General features: G+C 40.4%; 2 protein-coding genes across 8 annotated transcripts in view; both read right to left on the reverse strand.

The window, feature by feature from the left end:
* The window catches only part of LOC115259365 (uncharacterized), a 298,623-nt gene that overhangs the window by 57,323 nt on the left and 213,707 nt on the right, over nucleotides 1–27,593 (reverse strand). The window lies entirely within an intron of this gene.
* Nucleotides 192–27,246, reverse strand: LOC134285190 (uncharacterized). 2 transcript variants are annotated; one of them, XR_009996198.1, is made up of 2 exons: nucleotides 5,387–27,246; nucleotides 192–5,329 (listed from the first exon to the last, which is right to left on the reverse strand). XR_009996198.1 is itself a non-coding variant. In XM_062845469.1 (2 exons), exon 2 carries the CDS (start codon nucleotides 12,340–12,342, stop codon nucleotides 5,845–5,847), a length of 6,498 nt encoding a protein of 2,165 aa, XP_062701453.1. In that variant the 5' UTR covers nucleotides 12,343–12,431; nucleotides 12,489–27,246; the 3' UTR covers nucleotides 192–5,844. The 2 variants fall into 2 exon arrangements, 1 of the variants encoding a protein (XP_062701453.1); XM_062845469.1 differs by having other exon boundaries at nucleotides 192–12,431; nucleotides 12,489–27,246.

Consider the following 27,593-nt stretch of genomic DNA (forward strand, 5'->3'; position numbering starts at 1 on the left):
CGTGGAGATTCCCTCCGGAATCTCGTGGAGATTCCCTCCGGAATCTCGTGGAGATTTCTTCCGGAATATCGTGGAGATTCCCTCCCCTCCGGAATCTCGGGGAGATTCCCTCCGGAATCTCGGGGAGATTCCCTCCGGAATACCGTAGAGATTTCTTCCGGAGAATAAAGGGCCCAAACAAAAAAGCAAACGCAAAATCATGTGGGCCAATAAAAACAGATGCTTCTCCAAAACAGTAACTTACTGACACAGACGACGACGACGCTCTGCCTAATCAAATAGAACCCATAAAAGGTAGTAACACGACACGGTTCAAGGTACCTGTGGTAGAGACCTTCGGTACGTAGAAGAGATCCCACCGAACTCGAACGTCGCGTCTTCCATAAGGCTCATTTATATGCGCACGCTCAAACAGACATTCGCTGTCGTCGATCGGTACCTTTAGGCACACATCGACGCGTGTGGTCGACTTGGTACGCGGGCCAAGGTGCCGCCGCCATGGCTTAACGAGAGCGGAAATTAAATTGGAGCAATTCCGATCGATCGGTTCGTGTGTTCTTCTAGAATCTGAAGAGTCGAGGCAACCCTTTTTTGTATTCATCAATTCAACTTCAAAAGTAATTCGGACGACGGCGACGCGACGGAAGATTCCTACAAATTGAAGTCACGCAAAAAAAAGTCACGGAGGTGATGCTCTTTGCACCGAAGACTAATTGAGCGCTAATTGGGGGGCCTATGTGGGTCGTAAATCAACTCTGTAATGGTGGCGGCGACGCGATGCAGTGATCGTCGTAGTCGAACTCGATCAATTCCGCAGCCAACCGAAACTCGAGTGTATTGACAGATGATCGTCAACGCGTCTTCGCTGTGCTCTGTGGTGAAGTCAGTGAGTCAATCGGTAGTGCATGGCAATGAGTGTCGGTGTACATTTCACGCGTTGTCGTGCTTCCTTTATTGCATTGTGTGTATGGTGGCGGTGGCGGCGGCGACGGCGTTGACATTGAAAAACTGCGAGAGAAAAATCGATGCTGGCATGTTTTCGCTGAGATTGAGACTTGGCAGAGGGGAGGCTGAGGAAGCTGATTGCGATCTGATGAGCTTAAGATTGATTAGACCAATTACAGCGCCGACGTTGACAGGTAATTGTCTCGGATGATCGGATGCAATGCTCCATGTGCAACAAAAAGGCTACAATGTAGGATTTTTTTCTTCCTTTTCTATGGATTTGTTTCAACTAGGACAGAATTTGCATAAGTCGCCTTGAAATCGATGATCAGTACATGTGATGGGACTTGATTTTTACAACAGGTTTGGAGGTACAAACTTCTCCGAAAAGAATCCCTGGAAGAATTTCTGAAGAAACCACTGGAGAAATTTCCGAAAGAATCCTTCTTCCTCTGAAGAAATTCATGGAAAAGTGTTTGAAGGAATCGCTGTAGAAGTTTATTAAGGAATTCCTAGAGGATTTTCCGAAGGAATCCCTAGAATACTTACTGAGGGACGAAGAAAGCATTTTTGAAAGAAATTCTGAAAGAATCCAACATACTGAAGAATTTCTTTAAAGAATATCTGAACGAATTCTGGAAAATTTTCTTGAGGAATTCCCGGAAGACTCTCTGAAGGAATCGTAGGAGGGATCCATGAAAATTTCTGAAATTCTAAAACTTCTGGAAGAAATTCAGAAGTTTTTGAAAAAAATCTGACACTCTAGAGAAATTTCTGAAAAAAATCGTGAAAAAATTTTTGAAGCAATCCATGTAAGATTTTCTTGAAGATTCCCCGGGAAAACTTTTTGAACGAGTCCGTGGATGATTTTCTGAAATGATTTCGAGGAAAAATACATACCGAAACTTCGGGAGCATTCCATGGAAGATTTTCCCAAGAAAGTACTAGGAGTAATTTCTAGAAGAATCTCTAGAGGAATTTCGGAAGGAACTTTTAACCCTAGTAAGATGTTGGGATCTCTATGACCCAGACAGGCACGCTGAACGTACACAACGCTATCGTGGTGCATTCTAGGCGAGTTAAAGGAATTACTGAAAGAATCCGTGGAGGAATGACTTAAAAATCTAAGAAAGGTTTCCAAATCAAATCCTTGGGAAGATATCTGAAATAAATTTCCAAAAAAAAAAATCCCCGAAAAACACTTCGAAAAAATCGCTGGAGAAATTTCAGAAGGAAGCCATGGAGGAATTTCTGTAGGAGTCCTTGGAACAAATTTCCGAATGAATTCCTACAAGAATTTCTTAAAGAATACCTGGAGGAATTTCTGAAGAAATTATTGAATTCTTGGCGGATTTGTTGAATTCATGGAAAAATCCTGTGGGCAATTATAAAAGGATTATATGGAAGAATTTTTGAAATTTTTGTAGAATTCTTCAAGAGATTTTCAAAATTAATCCCTCTAGAAATTTATGAATAAATATCTAGAGAAATTTATGAAGGAAACCTTGGAAAAGTTTCTGAATAGATTCACAATTCCTAATTTCAGATTTCCCAGAAAAACTTTAATCTAATTTCTGGAGAAATTGCTAGTGGAGTTCTCTGAATGATCCCCCGGAAAGAATTTCTTATGCAAATTCTGAATGTATTCCTTCGGAGATTCTTTAAAATTGAATTTAAAATGAATTGCTTGAAAAAAATGTAGGAAGAATATGTGAAGGAATTCCTGAGGACGGAATTCCCGGAGGAAAAACCACCGGAAAATGTTCTGGAGGAATTTTTGAAGAAATTCCTTACAACATTTATTTTTTAATAATCTGCGAAGGAATTTTTAGAAAATTTACTCTAGAATCCGTGGAAGCAATTCTTTAGGAATTCTCAGATGGATTTTATAAAGAAAAAAAGAGTAATTTCTAAGTTCTTATTTTTTTTAAAGAATCCCTGAAGGAATTTCTGAAGGAATACTTGGAAAAAAAAATCCGAACAATCTCTGGAGGAATCGCTAAAGAAATTTCTGAAGGAATTTTTGGAAAACCCTCAAAATAATTTGTGATTGCCCGTAACGTGTGTAGATCACCTTGGAATCGTGCGTTACGGTGTAAGATCTACCACATTAAATTTTGATCTTGCATTTTTTCCTAACAAATGTAGTCAGGCTGTTTCTGTTGATGTAGTTTTTCTGTGTTTCTGTTTGTGTATTAAGTGTTTACTGAAAATAAGTATTTTGTTTCCAGAGGATTCAAGTAAGTTTATTAAATGATGCAGGAATTATCATAATGTATATATCCGTTGCAAGCGTATCACAAGTAGCTTATCCAATGAAAGATGTTAATACCGTTTTCTATTCCAGATTTTCGGCCACCCAGTCCCGCAGCGACTAAGATGGTAAAACAAACCAGATGAATAATGCAGGCAGCTGCCTCAATACAATCAAATAAAACTTTGTGCGTCTGAACGTTTACCAAACGTATCCTTTGGAGATTACCCTTCCACCAAAGATTTTAAAGAACTCTATAATATTTGCTTCCACTAACAACACCCAAATTCCTGCGACACCTAGATCTACATCTTTCATAGGTGTTCAAAACTAACCATCCCTCAGCTGTCGCAAGGACGTGGCCAGGGCAATGCTCGACCATTGGAGGATTGCGTCAGTCTTATCTAAGAGTCAGAGATTAGTCCAAAATCTTTGTACTTTGGTTAGGACGGGAAGGAGGCAAAATCTCACATCAGCGGTCTAGGACTGTACCACCTACGAATTTGTGCGACTCGCTTAATGCTAATGCTAATGCTAACTCTCAAAATAATTTGTGATGGAACAACTGAAGGATTTTCTAAAGGAATCATTTAAGGAATTTCTGAATACATTTCTAGAGAAATTTCAAATAAATATCCATGAATTTATGAAACATTTTCTAATGGAGTACTTGGAGGGATTTCAGGAGCAAATTATTGTTGGAGGATTTTCTGAAGGAATATTTCTGAGGAAATCCATAGCAGGTTTACTAAGGAAAACTTCGGCAAAAAAACGAGATGAATCTGTAGAATTTCCGGATGAATTCCTTAAGAAATTCAAGGATTCTTCCCGATCAGAAAGGCATAACAAAATTATAACCGATTAAGTTATTTATTTCAAAGATTTTCCATAACAGAATGAGTTATAATCTTTGCGGAAAAAAGCTGTAGTTAATTGTAGTGATATTCACAACAGAGACTGAGTGACCACATACCAAGAATTTTCGAAGAAATTGGAATTGGATTGAAAAGTTTAACTTTAAAACTAGAACTTAATTAATTACTGAGATCCTTCAGAATTTCTGATGGATTATCCCTGATAGAGAATCCTTTAAGGAATTTGTGATGCATAGGCTGAAGTAATTTGCTAAGAATGTCCTAAAGAATCTCTCTTTTGGATTCTCTGAAGAAATTCTCAAGGGATGAAATGTACGTTGGATTTTAAACTTAAGATAAACCTTGCGGGAAATCCCTATCACGAATGATCTGTATACTGTACTGAATTCATATTAGTAGTTTAAGTTGAGAGCTCCGACAGATCAAAGGTGACGTAATCTGGTCGGTGAAATATAATTGGTGAATTGGAATGTGTTTTCGAGTTCCATGATCAGAGATGATGGTTCATAAGAGTGGTTTACTTGAGATCTCAACATGTATATGAACTAATCTTCCAACAAATCCTTGGGGCAAAGTTCTTTGAAGAATTCAAAAAGGAGGTCATGGAAAAAGTCATGGAGGAATTGTTGAAGAATTCCTTAGAGGATTATCCGGAAGAATACTTGGAGGAATTTCTTATGGATTTTTTTGCAGAAATTCCTGGAGGAAACCTTTGAAAATTTTTGCAAAAAATCTCTTGAGGAATTCCTTGGAGGAATTACCGTAGGAATATTTAGAGTAATTTTTTGTAGGAATCATCGGAAGCCTTTCTTAAGAAATCCTTGGAGAAGTAGCTGAAGAGAAGGATCGCAGTAACCCGTGCGCGAATACGGACGTCAAAATTTTTCGCGGCGTGTTTTTTTCCCTTCGCTCAAGAGTTTATCGAATTTCGGCTAATGGCAGTGTAAATTTATCAGAAAGAAAATTTTAGTGAAGAAATTGTGCGAATTCTAAACGGTTTGCGCAATTACGGTTGCCGAAAGTACCATTCGTATTATTTTTTTTTTGCTTTTTTTATAAGCTGGTGATAGTGTTTTCGAAGTGGGTGTAATAAAAACTGTTTCGCAGTTCGGGATTTTCCGCAAAACTCGACTGGAAAGATAGTTTATTAAACAAAGCGAATTCATTGATAAATTTAAGCTACTTACAAATTAGTTTCCTCACTATATGAAAATCCAATAAGAATTCCTGCTGCCGTTTATGAAGGTTACGTAAGCTATTAGATTAAGATTTCAATTAGATATTGCATAAGAGTATAGCATTCCGTACTTACATATCCGTACTAATTAGGTTACAATTAAGGAATTTAGATAGTTTGTAGTTATAATACTGATTTTAGGCTGTAATTTTAAGAACTGATTAACATACATGTGGGCATGTTTTGTTGTAGTGTTATTTGCATGAAATTCAATTAATTACACGAACTTTGAACACTACAAACCTTTTAGTCTCATAAGCTTAGAATAACAAATGCATTACTACGTTTTCAAAAGAGGTAGAACGAAATATTTAGATTTTAATTAATTTAGCTTAACCATTAGCTCTTCGCTTGCACAAGGTTGTTTATCATTATCTTCTATTTCGCTGATGTCATCCTTGAGTCATCTGCCAACGACGTGTCAACGATGACATTTTACCGCAGCGCGTCGTCTATCGTACGCGCCGCTTCAGTGTAGATCCGTTCCAAAGGGCCTATCGGACGCAATCCGTAACACCCCGACCCGTAATGCCTTACCCTTGAATGGCCTTACTACCCTGTAGAATATCCAGCAATGCCACTTTGATCGCTGGTCTATGGAACACTCCTGAAGACGTCTGGACATCGACTTTCCTCACTTGACCATCCTTTGCCGGGTAGATCTTCACAACTCGGCCTCGTAACCACCCATTTCGGACAGTTTCATCTACGATGACTACCGGGTCGTCTACTTGAAGTGGGCGGACATCGCTGAACCACTTGGTCCGACGAGCAATTGTCGGAAGATATCCTTGGATCCAACGTTTCCAAAATTGATTTAACAGCTGTTGCATCAACTTCCAATTTAGCCGTAGAGGCACCTCTTCATCAACAGGTATCCTCGATGACGTGTTGGCCCCACTCGAACTCATCAACAGGAAATTGTTCGGGGTAACTGCTTCTTCTGTCGAATCCTCCAACGGTACAAATGTTAGAGGATGGGAGTTCACCATCATTTCAGCCTCGGCTAAGAAGGTCATAAGCTCCTCATCGTTCAGATGTTGTCTGTGGTGCAATGATTTGAACGCTTCTTTCATTGAGCGAACCTTTCGCTCCCACACACCACCCATGTGGGGAGCGGATGGAGGGTTGAAAACCCATTCGATTTCTTCGTTGGTGAATATAGCCGCAAGCTCCCGATTGATGGCTCTTGTTTCATTGACAAGTTCGCGGGCGGCTCCTCGAAAGTTAGTGCCATTGTCGCTGAAAATTTTCTGCGGAGCACCTCTTCGGGAAATAAAACGGCGAATCGCCATTTTACAGGCTTCTGCTGATAGCGAATGCACTACTTCCACGTGTACAGCCCGCACGGTCAAACACGTAAATAGTGCTACCCACCGCTTCTCGTTACTCCGACGATGCTTCACTATCAACGGCCCAAAGTAGTCCAGGCCTGTAAATGTGAACGGACGAACGTAAGGCTTCAATCTGGGATGTGGTAGATCCGCCATTCTTGGTTCGGCCGGCTTCGCTCGATAAACCTTGCACCACATACACTGCTTTACTACGTTTTTCACTACGGAACGAACTCTGGCTATGTAATAGCGTTGCCGCAACTCGTTGACGACGGTATCGGCGTTAGCGTGTCCATAGCGTTGATGATACTTGTAGATCAGCAGTTCGGTGACGTGATTTCTCCTTGGAACGATCACTGGGTTTTGAAAGTCGTAGGAATAGTAGATGGCAGCATCATTAATACGGCTACGCATCCTCAGCACACCTTCGTCGTCCAAAAATGGGGACAGCTTTTTGAGCAGACTGTTTCTCTCCAACGGCATCTGTTTGTCGCTGGGAAGCTCGGAATTCTTGAGAAGAGTTGCGATTTCACCGGTATACTCCACACTTTGGATAACTCGCCAAACACTTCTTTCAGCCGCCGCATAATCTTTCTGCTCCAAGACTGCAACTCTGCTCTTGGTCATCACTCTTGGTGATGATCGACAACGATGAACGAAATGATACAAGTAGCCGATGTTCTTGAGCAGATCTCCCCAACTGGAAAACTTCGTGAAGTCTACGACGAAATCGCAAACTGCTGCGTGGTGATTGACCACTCTGACTTCTTCCTGTGGCTCCGCAAACTTCGCTGGTTGACGTGGCCACTCACTTTCTGCGCGATACAAGAATTCAGGTCCCGTGAACCACGGACTGGCTGGATCGAAGCAGGGTCCACTTCCCCACTTTGTACCCTTGTCCGCAACGTTCAAACTCGATGGTACGTAGTGCCACTCCTCCACGCGTGTCTCTGTCTGAATTTCGGCAACTCTAAAAGCTACAAATTGCCGATAATTTCGTGGGTCTACTCTCAACCAAGCCAGAACGGTCGTTGCATCCGTCCACATGTACCGTTTCTTGACAGGTATTGAGTGATTCTCCAGAACACTTTTAAGCAGTCGCACTCCGATTACTCCGGCACTCAGTTCATTTCTTGGAATTGATTGCGGTTGTAATGGTGTCACTTTCGTCTTTGCTGCTACTAGGGCACAACGTGGCGAGCCATTGTCGATGATCCTAAAATACGCTGCGGCGCAGTACGCTTTCAGGCTAGCGTCGACGAAAACGTGGATTTCAATAGAATCGTAACTGGCCGGGTCATAGTTCGGGAAGTAGCATCGCGGAATTTCAACCTGCGTCAGGTTTGGAACTAGTTTCACCCAGCGCTGCCAGCTTTCGAAGTCTTCCGCCGTTATTGGATCATCCCACGATACGCGAGATCTCCACACGTCCTGGATAAGGATTTTTCCGTGCACAGTGTAGGTAGCTACGATGCCCAGAGGATCAAAATGGCTCATAACCACGCGAAGAACTTGTCGTTTAGTAGGAACGATGACTCCTGTCAGCAACGGTAGAAGATCTTCACGAAATTGTGTATCGAACACGAATAAATCGTCCTTGGGGTCCCATCTCATTCCCAGGACTCGTTCGGCAACCGTAGATTTTTCCACCGTGAAGGATTTCGCAGTTTCGTTGATGTCGGCCCCGACCCGTCGAAGAACGTCCTCGGAATTGGACTGCCAGTTTCGAAGCTCGAATCCAGCCTGGTCGAAAATCCAGCGCACCTCGTTGACTATACGGACCATCTCTTCGATACTGTCTCTGCTATCCAGGAAATCGTCGACGTAGGTTTTGTTGATGATTGCCGAGGCCGCATCTGGATACAGTTCCTTGTACTCCTCAGCGTTTGTATTCTTCACATGTTGAGCAAGACACGGAGAACACGATGTTCCGAAAACTACGACGTCCATTACGTAGATTGTCGGTGCTTGTTCCGGATCTGTCCGGAATAGAAAACGTTGAGCCTGCCTGTCTTCCTGTCTAACCAACAGCTGGTGAAACATTTGTCGTACGTCTCCAACTGCAGCATATTGTCGTTGCCGGAATCCGTACATGACCTTCAGAAGTGGAGTCAAAAGGTCTGGTCCAGTGAGCAGCATTGAATTGAGCGATGTATTTCCGATGCGTGCCGCCGCGTCCCATACAATTCGTACTTTCCCGGGTTTCCGGGGATTCTGGACGATGCCAATGGGAAGATACCATACCCGACGTTGGTCGGAATCTCGTAGCTCGTCCTCAGTAGCCTTGTGGGCGTATCCGCGATCCAGATACTCGTCAATCTGCTCTAACACCTTCATTTTCAGAGCTGGGTCTTTTCCGAGCTTCTTCTCCAAACAAACCATCCGTCGTTCCGCCATTTTGTAGCTATCAGGGAGTTCGAAGTCGTCGCTTTTCCATAACAGGCCGCATTCGAATCTTCCTGAGTCAGTGCGGCGAGTAGTTTGGGCCAAGATCTGCCTTGCTCGCTGATCTTCAGGTGACTCTAAAGGCATCGTAGGGTTAACACCAATGGTTTCTACCGAAAAGTAGTCGTTGACGAGATTGTGAAGAGTCTCGTCTTCATTACAATTGCATACGTGTAGCATGACGCGATCCGCCCGTTGTTGTCCTCCTTGTGCTCCTCCAAAAATCGTCCACCCAAGTCTCGTTTTGGCAGCTATTGGTTCCTTGCTTCGTCTCTCGCGTTTGTCCAGTGTCAGCTTCAACGCCGCGTTATCTAGTCCAATAAGAACCTTGGGCACCGCATTCGAAAAGCTTCGTACTGGAAGTCCCCTTAAGTGTGGGAATTCCTTGGAGAGTTTCTCATAGTCCAGGCTTTGTTGAGGCAGATCCAAGTGAGGCACGGTTTGGACTTCGGACATGGTATACTCCGGTCCACCATGGACGCCAGAAATGCGCAGCTCAACTTGTCGTGAGGTCGGTTCTTTCCTTGTTACGCTACCGGTCCATTGGATGCATAATGAACTTACGTTACCCTGCAATCCAAGCTCATCGGCAATTTCCTCTTCCATCAGCGTGAGGTTGGATCCGTCATCCAGGAAAGCGAAGGTCAAGACGGATTTCCCGTTACTAGAGAGAATGACGGGAAGTACCTTGAATAGTACGCCGGCTTGCCGTGAACAGTGGGCGGAAATAACACCAGATGAACCTGCTGGTTGGACGCTGCTGCTGGTTTTCGGTTTCGAGGGATGCAGAAGTTTATGATGCGGTTCTGCACAGCCGTCGACCTCGCATGACTGCTTCATTCTGCATGGCCATTTGCCGTGGCTCCCTAAGCAACGTTGGCACAGCTTCATTTCACCGACAAGACGCTTACGCTGATCCACATTGAAGCCGATAAACTTTTCACATTCTCGAAGCTTGTGATCGTTCCGGTTGCAAACAGGGCATGGCTTGGGTTTGAAGGTTTCGGACCTAGGCAGAAACTCCTTCTTAGAAGACGATGTGTTATTCGTGTTTCTCGTACTGCACTCGGTCACACGCTTCTCATCGATGGAGTGTGCATTGACGAAACCACCTTTCTCCTTTTTTCCACGACGGCTTTCCTCCTGACAGCTTTCATTTGGCAATGAAACCTTGCACGCAGCAGCCTTAATTGACGTGACGTAATCGCTAAAAGCTTTTAGTGTCACTTGGGGAACCTTCTGCGTATGAAGCCCCCAATCTAGCCGAAGACTTGGGGGCAACTTCCCTACAAGTTCTGACAATAGCATCGGATTCGACAAATGATCCTGCAAATTTGCAGCTTCGATGTAGGTTACCAAATTCCTGATCTCCCTGCCAAAGTTAATTAACGTGTCGAGTTTGTTAACGTTCGGAGCAGGAGCGTGTCGAATCTTTACCAGGAGGCAATGAACCAGCTGTTCTGGTCGTCCACATTCTTCCCGCAGTGTCTCAATAATCTCGGGTAGCGCAGCCGGCAGCGTTAGGATGCTAAGAACTTTCTCCCTGGCGCCTCCTACCAAGCATTTCTGAAGCCTGGCCAGGTTCTCGTCCGGCTGAATCCCACACATGGCCGTCGTGGACTCATATGCGCTAATGAACATTGGCCACTCAAGGGGATCACCAGAAAATCTGGGAAGATCGCGGGATACAACTTGACGGGCGGCTAAATGTTGTGCACTCAAAACTCCTTCAGCAGTTGGCGCAGGGTAGAAGCTCGGAGCTTGGCCTGCAAAGGACTGCTGAGTGTTATGTCCAGGCTCCCGCTGAACTTGCGTCGTGTTGGTTCTTATTGTTGCTTCCTGCACCGTATTCGACCGCTGATGTGCTGCATTCAGTGGTCCCCAAGTCGGTATTGGACCTGTGGGCTGACCAGCATTGTATGGTGGCTGGTAGAAACTTGTGGGATAACACGCGCTGGCTGGTGGCACGGGATGCTGGCTGACAGTTGGGTATCGATTACCCACGAAACCCACATTAGCATTTGGTGGCCACTGTACGGGAAACGATACAGCTGCATGTGCTGGAGTATTCAGGTTCATGGCTGGCGGAACGTAGTAACCGGTATTGGGGCGGAAAGGTTGATTAGGCTGTTGGACTTGCTGGGGCACCTTCTGTTGCTGCGGACCTATTGCTCCCGCATGAACTTCTCCTTCAGCATAGGCTTGGGCAGGAACCTGACGTCCCACCAATGGTTCCGCATCTGACAACGCTGGTTCCTTTGGACCTGACTGATTCGTCGGTGGATGCTGTCGTCTGATCGGATATGGTGGAGATGGTTTCTGCTGGTCTTGCTGGAAGACGTCGTGATTCGGAGCTGAGATCAACTGCGCGAACGGAGGGGTGGTAACAGCATTGGTCAATGTTGCTGTTCCTAACGGATCGCAGCCAGCTACCGAAACTACAGCCACAATGCTTGCTTGACCTTGGGCGTTCGGAGGATGAATGCCCGGGGCTTGGATGATGTTTGCTTCGGAGAGTGAACGGTGACTGGCAATCTCTTGAACTGCCGTCGAATGATCCGGGAGAATGGTCGATTGACTTGGCGGGACAACTTGCTGGACCGGTACCGCTAACGCTACGTTTTCTGTGGATGCAAGCGGGGTTGATGTTGACGCACCGGCTTGTTGGCCCTCAGCCTTCCCTGGAGTGTCTGTTGACTGGTTGATCCACGTTCGAATCTCACTCTTGTAGCTATGACGACTGTGCCTGCTCCTAAAGCTTGATGTACTTCCCCTCAACTGTCTTTCTGCCTGGATTTCCGACTCTAGTTGGTGTTTTTCAGCTAGAAAAGCTCGTTCTCGCTCAGCCTGCTGGAGTAGAAGGCGGTCGTCGAGTGCTTTCGACTCTTCCAGTTGCCTCAAACGTAATCGGGCACTAGAACTAGAAGAGCTGACGGATATCGCTGAACTGCTGGTGCCGTCGCCTCGGCTAGAGCAATAGCCACAACTCCAAGGCTTGAGCAACGTCGACGATTGCACTCCCGCACAAGTGTGGTGGAAACGGCTTCCACAAATGTCACAAGCGATCATAACTTCGGCGTTGTTCGGGCGGTTACACGCCTTACAGCAACCGGTAGGATGCTTACCTGAACTGCTCATAACTGCGCGGAATCTTCTTGGATAATTTTCGAGTGTAATAAAAACTGTTTCGCAGTTCGGGATTTTCCGCAAAACTCGACTGGAAAGATAGTTTATTAAACAAAGCGAATTCATTGATAAATTTAAGCTACTTACAAATTAGTTTCCTCACTATATGAAAATCCAATAAGAATTCCTGCTGCCGTTTATGAAGGTTACGTAAGCTATTAGATTAAGATTTCAATTAGATATTGCATAAGAGTATAGCATTCCGTACTTACATATCCGTACTAATTAGGTTACAATTAAGGAATTTAGATAGTTTGTAGTTATAATACTGATTTTAGGCTGTAATTTTAAGAACTGATTAACATACATGTGGGCATGTTTTGTTGTAGTGTTATTTGCATGAAATTCAATTAATTACACGAACTTTGAACACTACAAACCTTTTAGTCTCATAAGCTTAGAATAACAAATGCATTACTACGTTTTCAAAAGAGGTAGAACGAAATATTTAGATTTTAATTAATTTAGCTTAACCATTAGCTCTTCGCTTGCACAAGGTTGTTTATCATTATCTTCTATTTCGCTGATGTCATCCTTGAGTCATCTGCCAACGACGTGTCAACGATGACATTTTACCGCAGCGCGTCGTCTATCGTACGCGCCGCTTCAGTGTAGATCCGTTCCAAAGGGCCTATCGGACGCAATCCGTAACAGTGGGAGTTATTTAACCGTAGCCGAAAGTGAAATCTACGGGTTGTTGTGAAAAGGACTGCCCATCGGAATGTGAACAAGGAGCTACACGACGAAGCCAAACGGTGTTTCTCTAGTCGAAAATTTCCAGTTTGTCGACAATAACCGTCAACGGAGGTAAACCTGGATGATATCGAGCGCCTCCGACATCGGGTCTCCCAGCAGCTCCAGGAATATCAGGATCTGATCAAGATCTCGTTAAACAAGCTGCAGTCGTCCGAGGAAGTCTGTAGGAACACCACCCCGGAAGCCAGACCATCATTTTTCAGACATCCTCGAGTAGCATCTGTGCGGCCCGAACGAGTGCGCTGCGTAATAAACCGCAGCATGCCGCCCCCAAGCGCAAGCGTACCAAGCTGGAGGAATCGGACTAGCACAATGTGTCGCACTTCTCAGTCATCCGCCAAGGGAGACATCATATCAAACAAGAAATTTGGTGAGTTCGTTCTGGTTTGATCAATTAATCATGACAATTTCTTTGGAACCACCAAACCCAACAATAATAGTCGCATTATTTAAGTATAGTGAATCCTTGACCATTCCCTTACCAAAAATCCAACTCCCTGCTATTTACGAGGGCGTCGGTGAGTCGCTGGCCTCTCGTTAAATAGATGTCCTTCCATCCTAACTAACCCTTTCCACAGTCAGGCATCAATTGTGTTTCTTTTCGTTTCAGAGAGCGATCAATGGCGCTTAAGCCTAGGCTTGTTATAGCCAGGACACAGTGAAAATGCCTGTGCCCCATCCCCGGAAGCAAAAAGGCCCATGGAGTGACAAATTCTTTTAGCTACGTCACTCCCAACGTTGGTGTTATACTAAAACACTTACCCTCACACTCACACATCTACATGATCTACTCAAATACACTAACACAATCTGAATATTGTCGCTTCACTCGCTTATAGTGAATCCCAAAATTAACCCATTCCAAATATCCAACTCCTTGACACCTATGGGGGCGTCGGTGAGTCGCTGACCTCACCTTAAGTAGGTGTCATATCATCACATCCTTTCCTATCCTCGTAACGGAGAAGATGGGCGTGGCCGGCAATGGAAGTTTTCATGTATTTTTTACTTCAACCTCTGATTGGATAGCTGTTCCTTCCCAAACAGCATTCCAGAAGCAATTAGAATAGAAGTATTAAAGTTTTAACATGACAACTTTCAGTATGCAATCTACGAATTACTCCGTTACCACGCAACGCAACGCAACGCAAATCCTTGGAGAAGTAGCTGAAGAATTCTCCAACCACAATTTCTAGAGGAACTCTAGGGGAAATCTATTTAAGAACTTTTGGAGAAATATTTGAATATTTGACTGCACAATCGTCAGTAAGAATTCACGTAGGAATCGTTGAGAAAACTCTAGGGAGCTCCCTAGAAGACCTACAAGAGAAATACTTTTAATATCTCTAGAAATATTCCCTGAAAGTTCTCCGTAGCCATCCATAATAAACATTCAACCTGTAAGACATGTACAAAATCCTGTAAACAAATGTAAACGCCGCAGTTCAATTACATATCATATAACATTTTCCACTTGAGAGCCAAGGACTTCTCGACAACTTCGCTGATGAGTGATGATCCGAACTTCCTAGGACAGCAGAATAATAAGATTTAACATATCAAATAGCTCGTAGCAGTGATATTGTGCATACAATTTTACACCATTCGAGAATTTCAAAAATCATGAACAACTTTGCTGAACTTACGAACTGTGCAGGTGATCTGGGTCATGATAAGAAACATTTAAAATTACCTAATATCATCACGTAATGGTGAAGTTGCTTACCTCATTTTCCCCCTTCCAAAGTCATAAGCTTTACAAATTGTACAAATTTGATGAAGACATGAGCTTTTTTGGTAGTTCATATAATAAAAGATATCAACAATTGTGTATTTTCTAAACACAATGGCGCCATACAGCGGTTAATTTTCGCACTAAACATTACCAAAAAATATTGATTAGTTACACATTGCATTTTAAAAATTATTACTGAGTTTGTTATAATGTTGATGTAATGATGATCAAATCACATATTTATTTTTATTGTAACTGACTTTGTTAGAACCTTGAAATAATACCAACTAGTTTTCGTACCGATTCCAGCAAATATATCTAAATATAACAAACCTTGATATAGATATCAACCGTTGATATAATTATGTTATGTTTTTGTTATGCCTTTCTGATCGGGTTGGCGGATTATTTCGGAAGAATCCGTAAAAAATCCTGAGGGAAATAACCAAAACGATCTTTGGAAAAAATCTGAAGATTTTTTAAAACCCCCGTTGTTCTCGTTCTGAAGGAAGATTTTTAGGAATTTAAAAAAATCCTATAGAATTTAATAAATAAATATGTACAGAAATTTCTGAATTTTTGAAATTTTTGAAAAAGTCACTGAGGTATATTTCAAGCAGTCCATCCAAGATTTGCTAAAAAAATATATCCTATTTCTGGAGAGATCGCTAGTGGAATTTCTGGAAGAACTTTTGAAACAATTTCTTAAGCAAACACTGAATGAATGAATCCTTGAAAGATTTGTTGGAAGAATCCGTGAATTCATGTGAAGAAACCGCCGGAAAAATTTGTGATAGAATTTCTGATATAATCCCTGAAGGGATTTTTAAAAGAAACTAACAAGAAATTTCAAAATCAATCCTTGAAGATTTTTTTTTATAATCCGCGAAGGATTTTTGGGCCCATATATCCGATGCCGTAAGCGCTTGAGTATTCAGCTGCGGTGACGGGTTCGATTCCCGGTCGGTCCAGGAATTTTTCGTATAGGAAATTTCCTTGATTTCTTCGGATATCGAGTGTCTTCGTGCCTGTTACATGATGTACACATGCAAATTGCTCATTGGCAGAGAAGCTCCCAGTTTATAAGTGCTCATAGGACATTAAGCTGATAGGCAGGACTTGTCCCAGTTGGGGCGTTACGCCAAGGAGAGGAGGAAGGAGCGAAGGGATTTTCGTAGGAATTTTTGGCAGATTTCTGTAGAATCCGTGGAAGGATTTCTGAAGGAATCTCTAACTAATGTTACATCCTTGTCGTTACAACTAAATTCTAAAGGATTTTCTGAAGGAATCATAAGAGCAATTCTGAATAAATTTCCTATGTAAGCTTTTCCAAAAGATTATTTTTAAATTTTTGGGCGAAGAAAACCGTAAAGGAAATATCTTTAAAAAATCTTTGTAGAAATTCCAGAAACAAAGTTCTATGTAGTCTAGATGTGTTATATCCGGATAATTTTCAAGAAGAATTTCATGAAGGAGTATTTGTAAAGCAAACTCTGACAAGAAAGTTCCAAATCAATCATTGCAAGGTTTTTTTTTGTAAATAATCCGGGAAGGAATTTCTGAAGGAGTTTTGGAAGATTTTCTGTAGAATCCGCGGAAGGATTTCTGAAGGAATCTCTGATAGATTTTCTAAAGGAATCCGTGGAGTAGTTTCTAAATCCTAAGAAAAGAATTTCCATTTGATATCTGATGGAATTCTGGAAAAAAATAAAAAAAATCCGTAAAGGAGTTTTGAAGGAAATTTGTTTTGAAGAATTCTCGAAATATTTTTTTATCGAATCCCTGAAAGATTTTCTGATGGAATCATCAGACGAATTTATAAATCAATTTCTAGAAAAAAAAACTAAAAAAACAATGAGGACATTTTTAAAACAACCTATGTAAGATTTTCCGAAAGATTTTTCTTGTAAATCTTTTGGATGAATCTTCAGTGAAATTTTTTAAGGAATTTCTGGAGGAATTTTCAAAAGCAATCCGTGAGAGGAACTTCCTTGAGATATTTGGAAAACTAGGGTAGAAGCTTCAATTTTGGCCAGCCCGGAGTTTTGCCATAGTGCGGTATTCAGCCTGTTACGATCTAAATCGGCATACATTTATTTTTTACTAGTAGATTCTAATATAATATGTTCATTACAGCTGTGAAAACCATACATTTTGATTAAAAACTGGAAGAAAAAACTATTTTTTCTTAAAAAATCAGCTCCCATATATCTATTTTGGCCAGGGTGCTTCTAATTTGGCCACTCCCATAAGAAATACACGTGATTGGTCAAAATAGAAACCAAAGCTGAGAATATGGCCAAAACTGCGGCAATGCTTCTATTTTGGCCAGTGCCACTTTTAATACAAAAATCAAGTATTAGCTTGATTTGTGCATTTTTCTAATAAAGTATAGATCGAAACCTTTCATTTGACACATTGGTAGTTTTCATTGGAATATTGGTTATTTTTATAAAAATGATTTCCCTTAGACTGGTCAAAACCGGTGCCCGCACCCTATATCTAGACATATTTTTGTATCAATTTCTGAAAAATTTTGTAAGATTTTTGAGAACTTTTCCTTGAGGAACCACTTAGCCTTGAAATACGCATTTTAAATTTTTCAGCTTAAATGCTATTTTTTCAATAACAAACTTTTTACATCTCTATTTTTTGCAAAATAATTGACGGCTTAATAATACTTGACGTAATAATTTTTGGCTTAATGACCCAACATCACTAAGTATTGTAGAAACTTAAAAATCAGTAGATCAAATGTATATATTAATATAATATCGCGATCAAATCCGATAGTCAATCTGCTAAAAGTGCTAGGTAAATTCTTAAAGGAATTTTTGAAGAAAAGGAACATTGAGCTGTTTTAGCAGTTCACAATAAAACATATTGTGACTACATGTTGTGATTAATTCAGACACATGTCCGACCATTGATTTTCTTCAATATACAGTTCAGTACATTGACCTCACCTTAACCGTTGTTCGAAAAATTGTAAACAAGCTACTTTGCACCAATTCTGTGGGCAGTCTAGTCATGTATAGACATAACAGAACACCCATGACTTATCTGGTCCTAGTTGTTATTATTCATCACAGTTGCTCCACAACCACACTCACGCATCAACCTGGTTATCTAACAATCAAAACAACTTCAAACCCACCTTTAGCCTCACCTCACGGATAACTTGAGAAACAGTTTGTTTTCATCTCTGCGGTCGGTGGCCTCATATGCTACGTATGTCTGCTTCTGACAACCTACATGCATACCTATACCACTGGCAAGCTTGATCTGGATATTGCTCCCTCGCAATCGTTGGAGCCTGTTTACTACCTCACTTGCCTAGTGGTGTAATTCTATTCTTACGCCGCTACGCCCTGCTCTAAGTGATCAATTCAATGCCACGAATAAATCTACGCACATGGATTACGGGAAACAACCAAGTACATGCGACATTCGTCGCACGTACATGTGCGTGAAGGCAATCAACTCCCAGAACAGAGGAATTAGAATCGGTTCAATCGGGTTTGCTTTTAGCTTTTTTTTCTATGAATTTCGACAATTTAATCTGTCTCGAAGCAAAAATTATCATTAGTCAAAAAGGAGAAATTTGCCAGAAATTCGCAATTTCCGCAAATCAATATTCTCGAACACAACTCTGAACTAACCGCTAGACCAAAGAGCACATGGTTGAAGAATAGGGTGCGGCGTATTTTGTGAAATTCCTTTAAAAGTTTAAACAAATATGATTGTTTTAATATTTTTCTTGGTGACATTTTCAAAAAATGTCACATTTTTGAATGTTTATTGTTTTGTTAATAAAACTAAACGTTGGCTGAATAAGCTTTCCATTTTCGAATTAATTTCATGATTTATCATACTTTTGCAAACAAATAAGAAATTTCGAAGCTGCTGAATATTGAAGTACGGTGAAAATGATTATTTCTCCAACTATCAGTTTATGAATAATCTCTTATTATTTAAATACAACTTTAGAAATGCTAGTTACACCCTATGGATGTCGACATGAATGAATTTCCGTGGTTGCTGGATTTCACACCACCAAGAGCTAGGGATTGCAGCGGTCAGTGACACCAAACCCTAACCCCTTCGGTTCCATCGTTGCACTTGCACATATGTTGTTCATTATTCAAAATTTTGGAAACATACACATATTACGATGACGATGCCATCATTTGCGCCAACTTCCAACAGTTCGTTCGACATCGTTCTTCTCGTTGTGTGCAATGATTAACATAGATCGAAAGTGAAATGACGACGACATATGAATAGAATGCATAAAGGATGCACCACCCTCCAAACGGGGGGTGGAATTTTTCCCCCAGGATGATGAGAGCTTGATGGTGCCCACCGCCCGGTCGGCCTACCGGATTCGGGGATTGTTTGAAGTTTTGTAAAAACGACTTCTAAGCAGTTTGCAAACCGAGTGGTAAATATCTGTTTTGTGCCTCTCATGCATGCCAAACCAATCCGATGGATGGGGCTAGAGGAGCATTGACTTCTCCGACTCGGATGTGGATGTTGGCTTTTGGCAACGGGAGCATTTGGCGAGACTAGAGTTTGGTCACTCTTGTGAATGAATAATTTTGGGGGTTATATTTAAAACAGATTAGGCCGATAGAGGGATTCCACGAAGGCATCCTGTGCGACCCCTTTAAAAATATCTGAAACTGCACAATTTTTCAATTTAATCTAAATCGTCATTTTTCGATACCAATACTTCATGTTAAGTCACGACTAACTTTTCAAAAGGGTGTGTGTGAAAATGGATCAAAAATGTTCAAAAAGTTGCACAGCGAAAACGGATCCAATTTTTTTTTGCATTCAAAATATAATTTTTGTCACAAAAACTCATATACCTTAATCCACATCTTTTTACGAACGTAATTTTTAGGGAAAATTGTCCATTATATTAGCTATCTACCAAAAAAATGTTGTGATGGTAAAATAATACACAAAATAGTTACGACTTTTCAAAATTTTCGCTGTTCAAATAGCATAATTTTAGCAATTTTCCATTTTTGTTGTATCTATAATATGGTTTATAAAGATTCAAAATAAAATAAAATTAAAAAAAAATGTTTTGTATGGGCAAATTTGGCCTTTTATTTTAGAAAACGCATATCTCAAAAACTAAAAAACATATAGGGGATAGACAAAATGATCAGGACAGGCAAAATTTTCACTCTTCAAAAAATGTTCAAATAGCTGTAACTTTTCGAAAAGTGCATCGAATATTACTGTAAGTTCATCAGCTATTTGTGTATGAGTGGTTCAAATTTGGAAAGGATCGGGCTATTCTCCACGAAGTTATAAAGATTCTTGAAAAAGGTATAATTATCCAATACCAAACTTTGAGCTGTTATATCTCCGTATTCAATGAACCGATTGCAATGTAATTTTGACCATTAATGACTTATATATTGAGCTATGAAAAACCTTTGACATAACTTAAATTCTTAACACGAAAGAAAATTATAATAGTTAGATTATTTTTCTAATAAAACACCAAATTATCCAAAACTTCAACAGCGTTCCAAAATTCAAGATGCAAATTATAGTTCATTTAATTTCCCTCTAAATGATTTATATATAAATGTGTTTTGGAGGAAAGTAACAACATAGCCGCCAATAAATTGAGAAAGTAATGGGATGCATATTAAAAATAGATCAATTTGCTAAAAAATCGTGAAATAAATCAAATTGCTATAACTTTTTCTCTTGTTAAAAATTTCAAGTTGGGTTGAATGTTTTTCAGAGTTCATTATATAAGTCATGAATGGTCAAGATTTTATTGAGATCAGTTAATTAAATCCAGAGATATAACAGCTCAAAGTTGGCTATTGGATAATTATACCTTTTTCAAGAAACTTTAGAACTTTGTGAAGAATACCCCAATATTTTCAAAATTTGGACTAATGATACACAACTAGTTGATGAACTTACAGTAAAAATTTGAGAAAATTCGATGCACTTTTCGAAAAGTTCTCTCTCTCTCTTCTTGGTGTAACGTCCTCATTGGGACAAAGCCTGATACTCAGCTTAGTGTTCTATGAGCACTTCCACAGTTATTAACTGAGAGCTTCCTCTGCCAATGACCATTTTGCATGCGTATATCGTGTGGCAGGCACGAAGACACTCTATGCCCAAGGAAGTCAAGGAAATTTCCTTTACGAAAAGATCCTGGACCGACTGGGAATCGAACCCGTCACCCTCAGCATGGTCATGCTGAATACCCGTGCGTTTACCGCCTCGGCTATATGGGCCCGAAAAGTTATAGCTCGTTTAACATTTTTTTGAAATGTGAAAATTTTGCCTGTCTCGATCATTTTGTCTATCCCCTGTACATCTTTGATTTTTTGATATGTTACGCCAAATCTTCTGATTAAATATAAAACCAGGGTACCATTATGGTTTCGAGACCATGAAAAGGTGAAAAAACTGTGATAAATACACATGTTTTGCACCTAAACACAATTCGGCCTCTTCATCCTATTTTTTCTTAAAAGTACAATTAAATAGCTTTCAAACAAAAAAAAGAGGTTTAAAGTAGGTCAACTGGTTCAACAGTTATGATTTTTGAAAATTTTTAGTTTAAAAAAAACTTGATTTTTAGGACCACTCTATCTGAAAATTGATCACCCTAATAAAAAAAAAAAATACAGGTCTAATATTTTTCGATTAATTACAAACCCTCCAAGTTTTACGACAATCGGAGTTCACTATATGGTGTTTCTATGGAATGGCTGAATTCTTGTCCGTTGTTTCGCGCTAAAAGTCGTTGCCGTTGCCGTTCATTCATTTTCGGTTTCTAACGGTTTTTGGGTTGCGGGAACAGTAGGTTTCATACTCACTGGATGTCAGAACAGACGCTGTTTTAGCCGCACCTTCTTGGTGAACAGACGCTCAAGACGTGCCTCTTCAATCCAGCTGAAGTTATAAGTATTGCAATACCTAGGCTGCACTACCATCTAAGCATACACTTAGCTGATGGTCTTTGTCATCGCTTGACCCATGGAAGCATGAGGTGGGGTCTTGTGAGGACCAGGGCTATGTTGGGTCTCCTTATCGACTCACATTTTTTCAGCCCAATGTATTGATTGTCTTTAGATTTCCTCCGGGGGTTACAGCAGCAACTCTTTGAAGTATTTTAAGAATAGAAAGTTTCTTCTGGAAAACGTTCCGGAACTCCTCCCGTATTTTCTTCTGGAATTCTTATTCGGATTTCTACTGGAATTTCTTGGAAATATTGCAGGAGAATCTCATGTAGAAAGTATTGAGAGCACCTGTGGCAAACCCAAAAACAAACTCCTAGACAGATCCGCAAATAACTTCGGATGATATCCGCGAAAATTTCCAAGAGAAACTTCTGAAATAATCCCGGGAAAAAATATTCGAAAATCTCTGAAAGATATCGCGGAACAGGCATTGGAATCCTGGGAAACCTCTTGGATAAATCCCGACAGGGTCTGCGGAGAAAATCCCGCAAAGAATTCCGAGAGCAACTCCTGGAAACTCCTGCAGCAATAGTCTTGAGGATATTCAAAAAGCTACCCCTATGCTGAGAGACGAAAGAAAATCCGTGAGGAATCCAAAATGAAGAAAAATCAAGAAAAAAATATCGTGTGGAAATAGGATAAATTTTGCGAGAAATTCCACTAGCGTGATTATCCTGCTTCATTTTGGATTTGGCTTGCCTGCTGAATAATTATGGCAGGTAGGTACCATCTATGCCGAAGGTAGTCAAGAAGAATACTTCCATTGAGAAGAAAGACTGTTCATACAGGGGATAAACAAAATGATCCGGGCAGACAAAATTTTCACTTTTCAAAAAATGGCCGAATTGCTGTAACTTTTCGAAAAGTGCATCAAAAAATCTACTGTGGGTTCATCAACTGGTTGTGTATCAGTGGTCCAAATTTGGGAAAGATCGGGCTATTCTATATGAAGTTAGAAAGATTTTAGAAAAATACAATTATCGGATAGCCAAATTTGAACTGTTATATCTCCGGATTCAATAAACCGAATGCAATAACATTTTGACCGTTCATGACTCATAATAAGCTTTGTAAAAAGTTTGACTAAACTTAAAATTATTAATAAGAAAAAAAAGTTACAGCGATTTTATATATTTTATGATTTTTTAGTATATTGGTCTAATTAATAAGCTTGCCATTGCTTTTGCAATTTATTGCCGGGTTTTTTGTTACTTCGTTTCAAAACATATACATATTGAAGTCAATTTGGGGGAATTCAAATAAACTATAATTACCATCTTGAATTTTGAAATTTCTATAATTTGATGATATACAGTAAGGACCCGATTTTGTGAGCCCCATTATGCGACAAACTTTCTGCTCTTATTATCTTACAGTTAAATTTTACTTAATTTATTTATATTCATCATCAACCTACAGCTGAAATGCAGACCATAGAGGGATAAAAAGTTTGAAAATTGTTTCGGTTTTTGAAGAGAGCAAAAAATTATTCCGAAAAGGGGCTGACATAATCGGGTCATTTATGTATCAGAAAAATAATCTAAAAGCTATAATTTTCTTCTGTTTGAACAATTTAAGTTATCTCAAAAGTTTTTCAAAGCTAACGATATATGTAATGAACGCTTAAAAAATTCATTGCATTTGGTTATTGAATCCGGAGATATAAAAGTTCAAATTTGGCTATCGAACAATTATGACTTTTTCTACAATCTTTCTAACTTCATGTAGACTAGCCCGATCTCACCCAAAATTGGACCATTGATTCACAACTAGTTGATCAACTTACAGTAATTTGTTTTAGATACAGCTATTTGACCGTTTTTTGAAAAGTGAAAATTTTGCCTGTCGTCCCGATCATTTTGTCTATCATCTGTAGGTGCTTGACTGGTTGCTCTGACCAAAGTCTTCGGACAAAAATTTGGTCTACTTTGTTTATGAATGGCTCCAGAGATCCTGGACCGAGCGGGTCAAAACAGTACCGGCCGCGTCCTTACAACAACAGAAAGGTAGATGTGCTAGTACGGTGAAAGTTGTTACTAGATATCGAAACGAAATCCCCTTTATGTGCCCGCAGTTATCAGTTATCAGATATATCCATAGATGTCAACAGATCTTAGGAACATAAATGGTTTATCCCATGCAAACAAATACGCGAATTGACTCTTGGTCATGAATTAAAACCAGATTGACAAAATGTAACAATGAGCCAAACATTCATAGTGGTAGATCGAAACTTCGGAACACACATCGGAACGAAAATATATTGGATTCTGATAATTTAAACTCGTTGTTGTTTAGGCTAGTCCTTAACTATGTAGACTATGAGGGGGGAGAAGATGTCTCTCCAAATTCTACTCTTACATAGAAAATTATAAAAATTCTGTCTTCGAGGAGAGGGTCTGTTATGACCGAAAAAGAGTCCATAGTTTACGGGCAGCGCCTAATAAACTCTAAATCGTCTTGTTGTGATACTTCTGCTCCAATTTTAAACGCCAAATACGAAGTGTTTTAACAATTCCAGGATCCACGGAAAGTTCACCATTAAGTAATCAAGCCAGACTCTGAAGGCTACAACCAACCGGATGCAGGGATTAGTTCTTGTCAAGGAAAGACTTGATTCTACGACGACGATAGCTACCACTTCTAATGATCCATTCACTCGAGCAGCGTTCCAATGGAGACGATCCTCTGACCCTAGACCTAGACTATACCACATACTGCCATCGTCGGTCGTCGTGATACACCGCAGACCATCGATGAATCATCCCCATTCTTCAACCGGGGGTAACCATCATCCGTTCGTCGTCATCATCACTCTAGCAAGCAGCCATGACGTGCAAAAAAAAAAACGAAAACAAATAGAAGTGTAACGTGTGGTGTTCAGTTATTAGAGAAGCACTTTTTGCCCTATAGGTATGGAGGAGACCTACACGGTTCCTCCTCCTTCTTGCTTCGTCGTACGCCAGTACTTCTTAAAGATCAGGGTCAAGAGAGCTGAACGTTACCGTTCTCGAGTGCACAACACCACACTCGATCGGCGGTGACTCTGTTCTCCGCCACTTCACGTGGAGATTGTCCCACGAATCCCCTCAGTGCACGAGCTCCTCATTGGCAGTCCGGACGACGACGACGACGACGGATTCGATCGAGAGCATATAGGGTTTGTTGGATGTGCCTGGGTACGATCTAAACAACAATACTTCTAAAGGCGCATGTTGTTCACCACACCACCATCACCAGCAGCAACAATGAGAAACGCCAACCTATCCACTTGAGTTGCGATTAGTCGTCATCATCGAATGCACATTGGGTGGATTTGGTATGAATAGGTGGCCAAAACTTTAGGGCCATGATTGGTTTTAACTGCTTAAAACAACTTTTATTCTGTCCAAAAATATTGTAACTTTACAATATGTACAGCTTTTTGTGACTACTATACACATACCATAAAACAATCATATTACTTATGGTAAAGCACCATACGATGTATCGTAAATTATAATTTTACAATTAAAATATGCAATTTAACTCGTACAAATCTTAAACACATTTTATTGTATTGATATTGTTTGTATTTCTATAAAACATAATGTTTTGTATATTGAATTACCATACAGTAACAATATAATTTATTGTTCACTTTAAAATGTATAGTAGTGTTATTATGATGTGTTGTATTTGTAGATATTTTAATCATAATTAATCTCCCGCAAATGTATGGTCCATACATTTCAACCTAAAAGTTTCTGAAATTGGACCTTGAGGTTTACAAGCCAAACCAAAGATGTATTGTTCAGGTGCTTTTGTTTGTGGCACCTATCCCTGGAAATTTAAAAAGAAACTGAACACGGCCACATAGGTTGTTGACGAACTCTGTGATGTTTAGGATTCAAAACACAATTTTGAGATCAAGATCAAGATCATCTTAGAACTTCCTCGATTGGAGGCCCTAGAAGCTGAAGGTTGAAGATCAGAATAAGGTAGACTACAAGTATATTTCATCATCCGAAATTTCTAAGATATTTTTACCTTCACCGCACCCACAGTGCGAACAGTGATTCGATCCGATTCAGTTTCGCGGCCGGGATTGAATCGAGCAGAACTGAATGACTGAACGTATACGTGGGGGTAGCAAAAACCAGCGGACAGGTACAACCATAATTACGGATTAATTATTTTATTACATGGTTTCAAACAAAAAGGCAGTTATTACTAAATTATGCTTTGCGCTCCGCTTAGTACTCCTCCGGGGTACTCGCGTCGGATCGTTCTGCTGCTCTACTTTCGTGCGGTGGCGAGGACCTCTACGGGACCGCGATGACGACGACGATTTCACGCCACACGCGGATGGAAAGGACCCGTGGTGAGGTTTGGTGGTAAATAGCTGCAAATTGAGATACTTTGCCACAATGAACAGCAGGCAGCACCACGCGCCGCACCGATCGGATCCAGGGTTGTTGGGGAGGCTGGTTTGGTTTTGTTGCCTGATCAGCATAACCTTTTGCTGATTGGAGGTTTTTGTGTTTAGATTTTTTATGCTGCAGCTAAATTGCCCGTTAAAGGTTCGTTGCGGAAATGTCATACATGTGGCCAAAATCATTGAAATTCATTAACATGTCGATACGGTGTTTTATGGCTTCTAGCGTTAGAAGCGGAGATTGTTCTTTGGGAATGACGAATAGTGGCAAAATTTGGAATCCTAATCCAATTTAAAAGATCACCCTTTTTTGGCGGATCCCGAACAGAAGAAAATATCAAAAGCATAATAAAATATGTTGTTTTGACATAATAACTGTATAATAGAACCAGTATTTTTTATGTTATTAGCATAACATATTAGGTTATAAACTTGTCTGTCATAAGCGGCAAAATAACAAATATCATATCAAAAAAATGTTCCTGGAAGACTAACTCAATAACATGTTTTGTTACACCAATCACAACTTAATAACAGGTAATTTGTGAACTTGTTACTGTTGTGTTATTGTTCATCACATATTTGTACATTCTCTATAGTAGAATAATAACTAAACTTGTTCTACAATAAAATATATTATTTAGATGTTTTCTTGTGGATATATCCCAATAACTTGAACATAACAAAATAAGATTGCCCAACAAAACATGTTATTAAAAAGATATATTTTGATAAGTTAACAATAACAAATTATGATATAAAAACAGGTTATGTGATTCTTTTGTTATCAATTTGATATTCTCCTCTGCTCGGGATTAAATTTTCCGATTCAAATGTTGAATCAAATGCCATATCTAAATTTCCAATTCAAAAAAATATATATTCAAATGTCTAGTAGCTTTTAAAGGAGACCAGAGGGGGTTCCAGAGGCGCTTCAAGGAACGCCCCTGAAACCCCATAGAACACTCCTGGTACGTCGCGAAAACCACATGAAACCACCTGGAACTTCCTGTAACTCTTTCAAACTCCATGGAGCTGGAAAAATCCCCGGAACGCCACTAAACCCCTTTGAAATCTCCTGGATCGCCCATGAAACCTCCTGCAACATTCCTGGAACATTCCAGAAACTCCCTACAACCAATTGAAACTCCTCTGAAGCCCCCTGGAACCCTCTGCAACCTCCTTGACACCCCCTGAAACCCACTCTGACTCCCAGGACCACCTCTGGAACTCCGCTGAAATCCCTTGAAATCCCCTGAAACATCATGGGAATCCCTGGAACATCCCCTAAACGTCCATGCATTCGCTTGAAAGCCTTGCACAGTGCATTCCAGAGATGGCCCGGAAACTCCTGAAACCCTCTGGAATCTCCTTGAAACTCTCATGGAACGGAAAC

This window comes from Aedes albopictus, chromosome 1, assembly GCF_035046485.1.
Source record: "Aedes albopictus strain Foshan chromosome 1, AalbF5, whole genome shotgun sequence".
NCBI classification, from domain to species: Eukaryota; Metazoa; Arthropoda; class Insecta; order Diptera; family Culicidae; genus Aedes; species Aedes albopictus.

Excerpts from the sequence above, each read along its gene's own strand:
- LOC134285190 (XM_062845469.1), bottom strand. The coding sequence starts at position 12,342 with ATGAATTCGCTTTGTTTAATAAACTATCTTTCCAGTCGAGTTTTGCGG.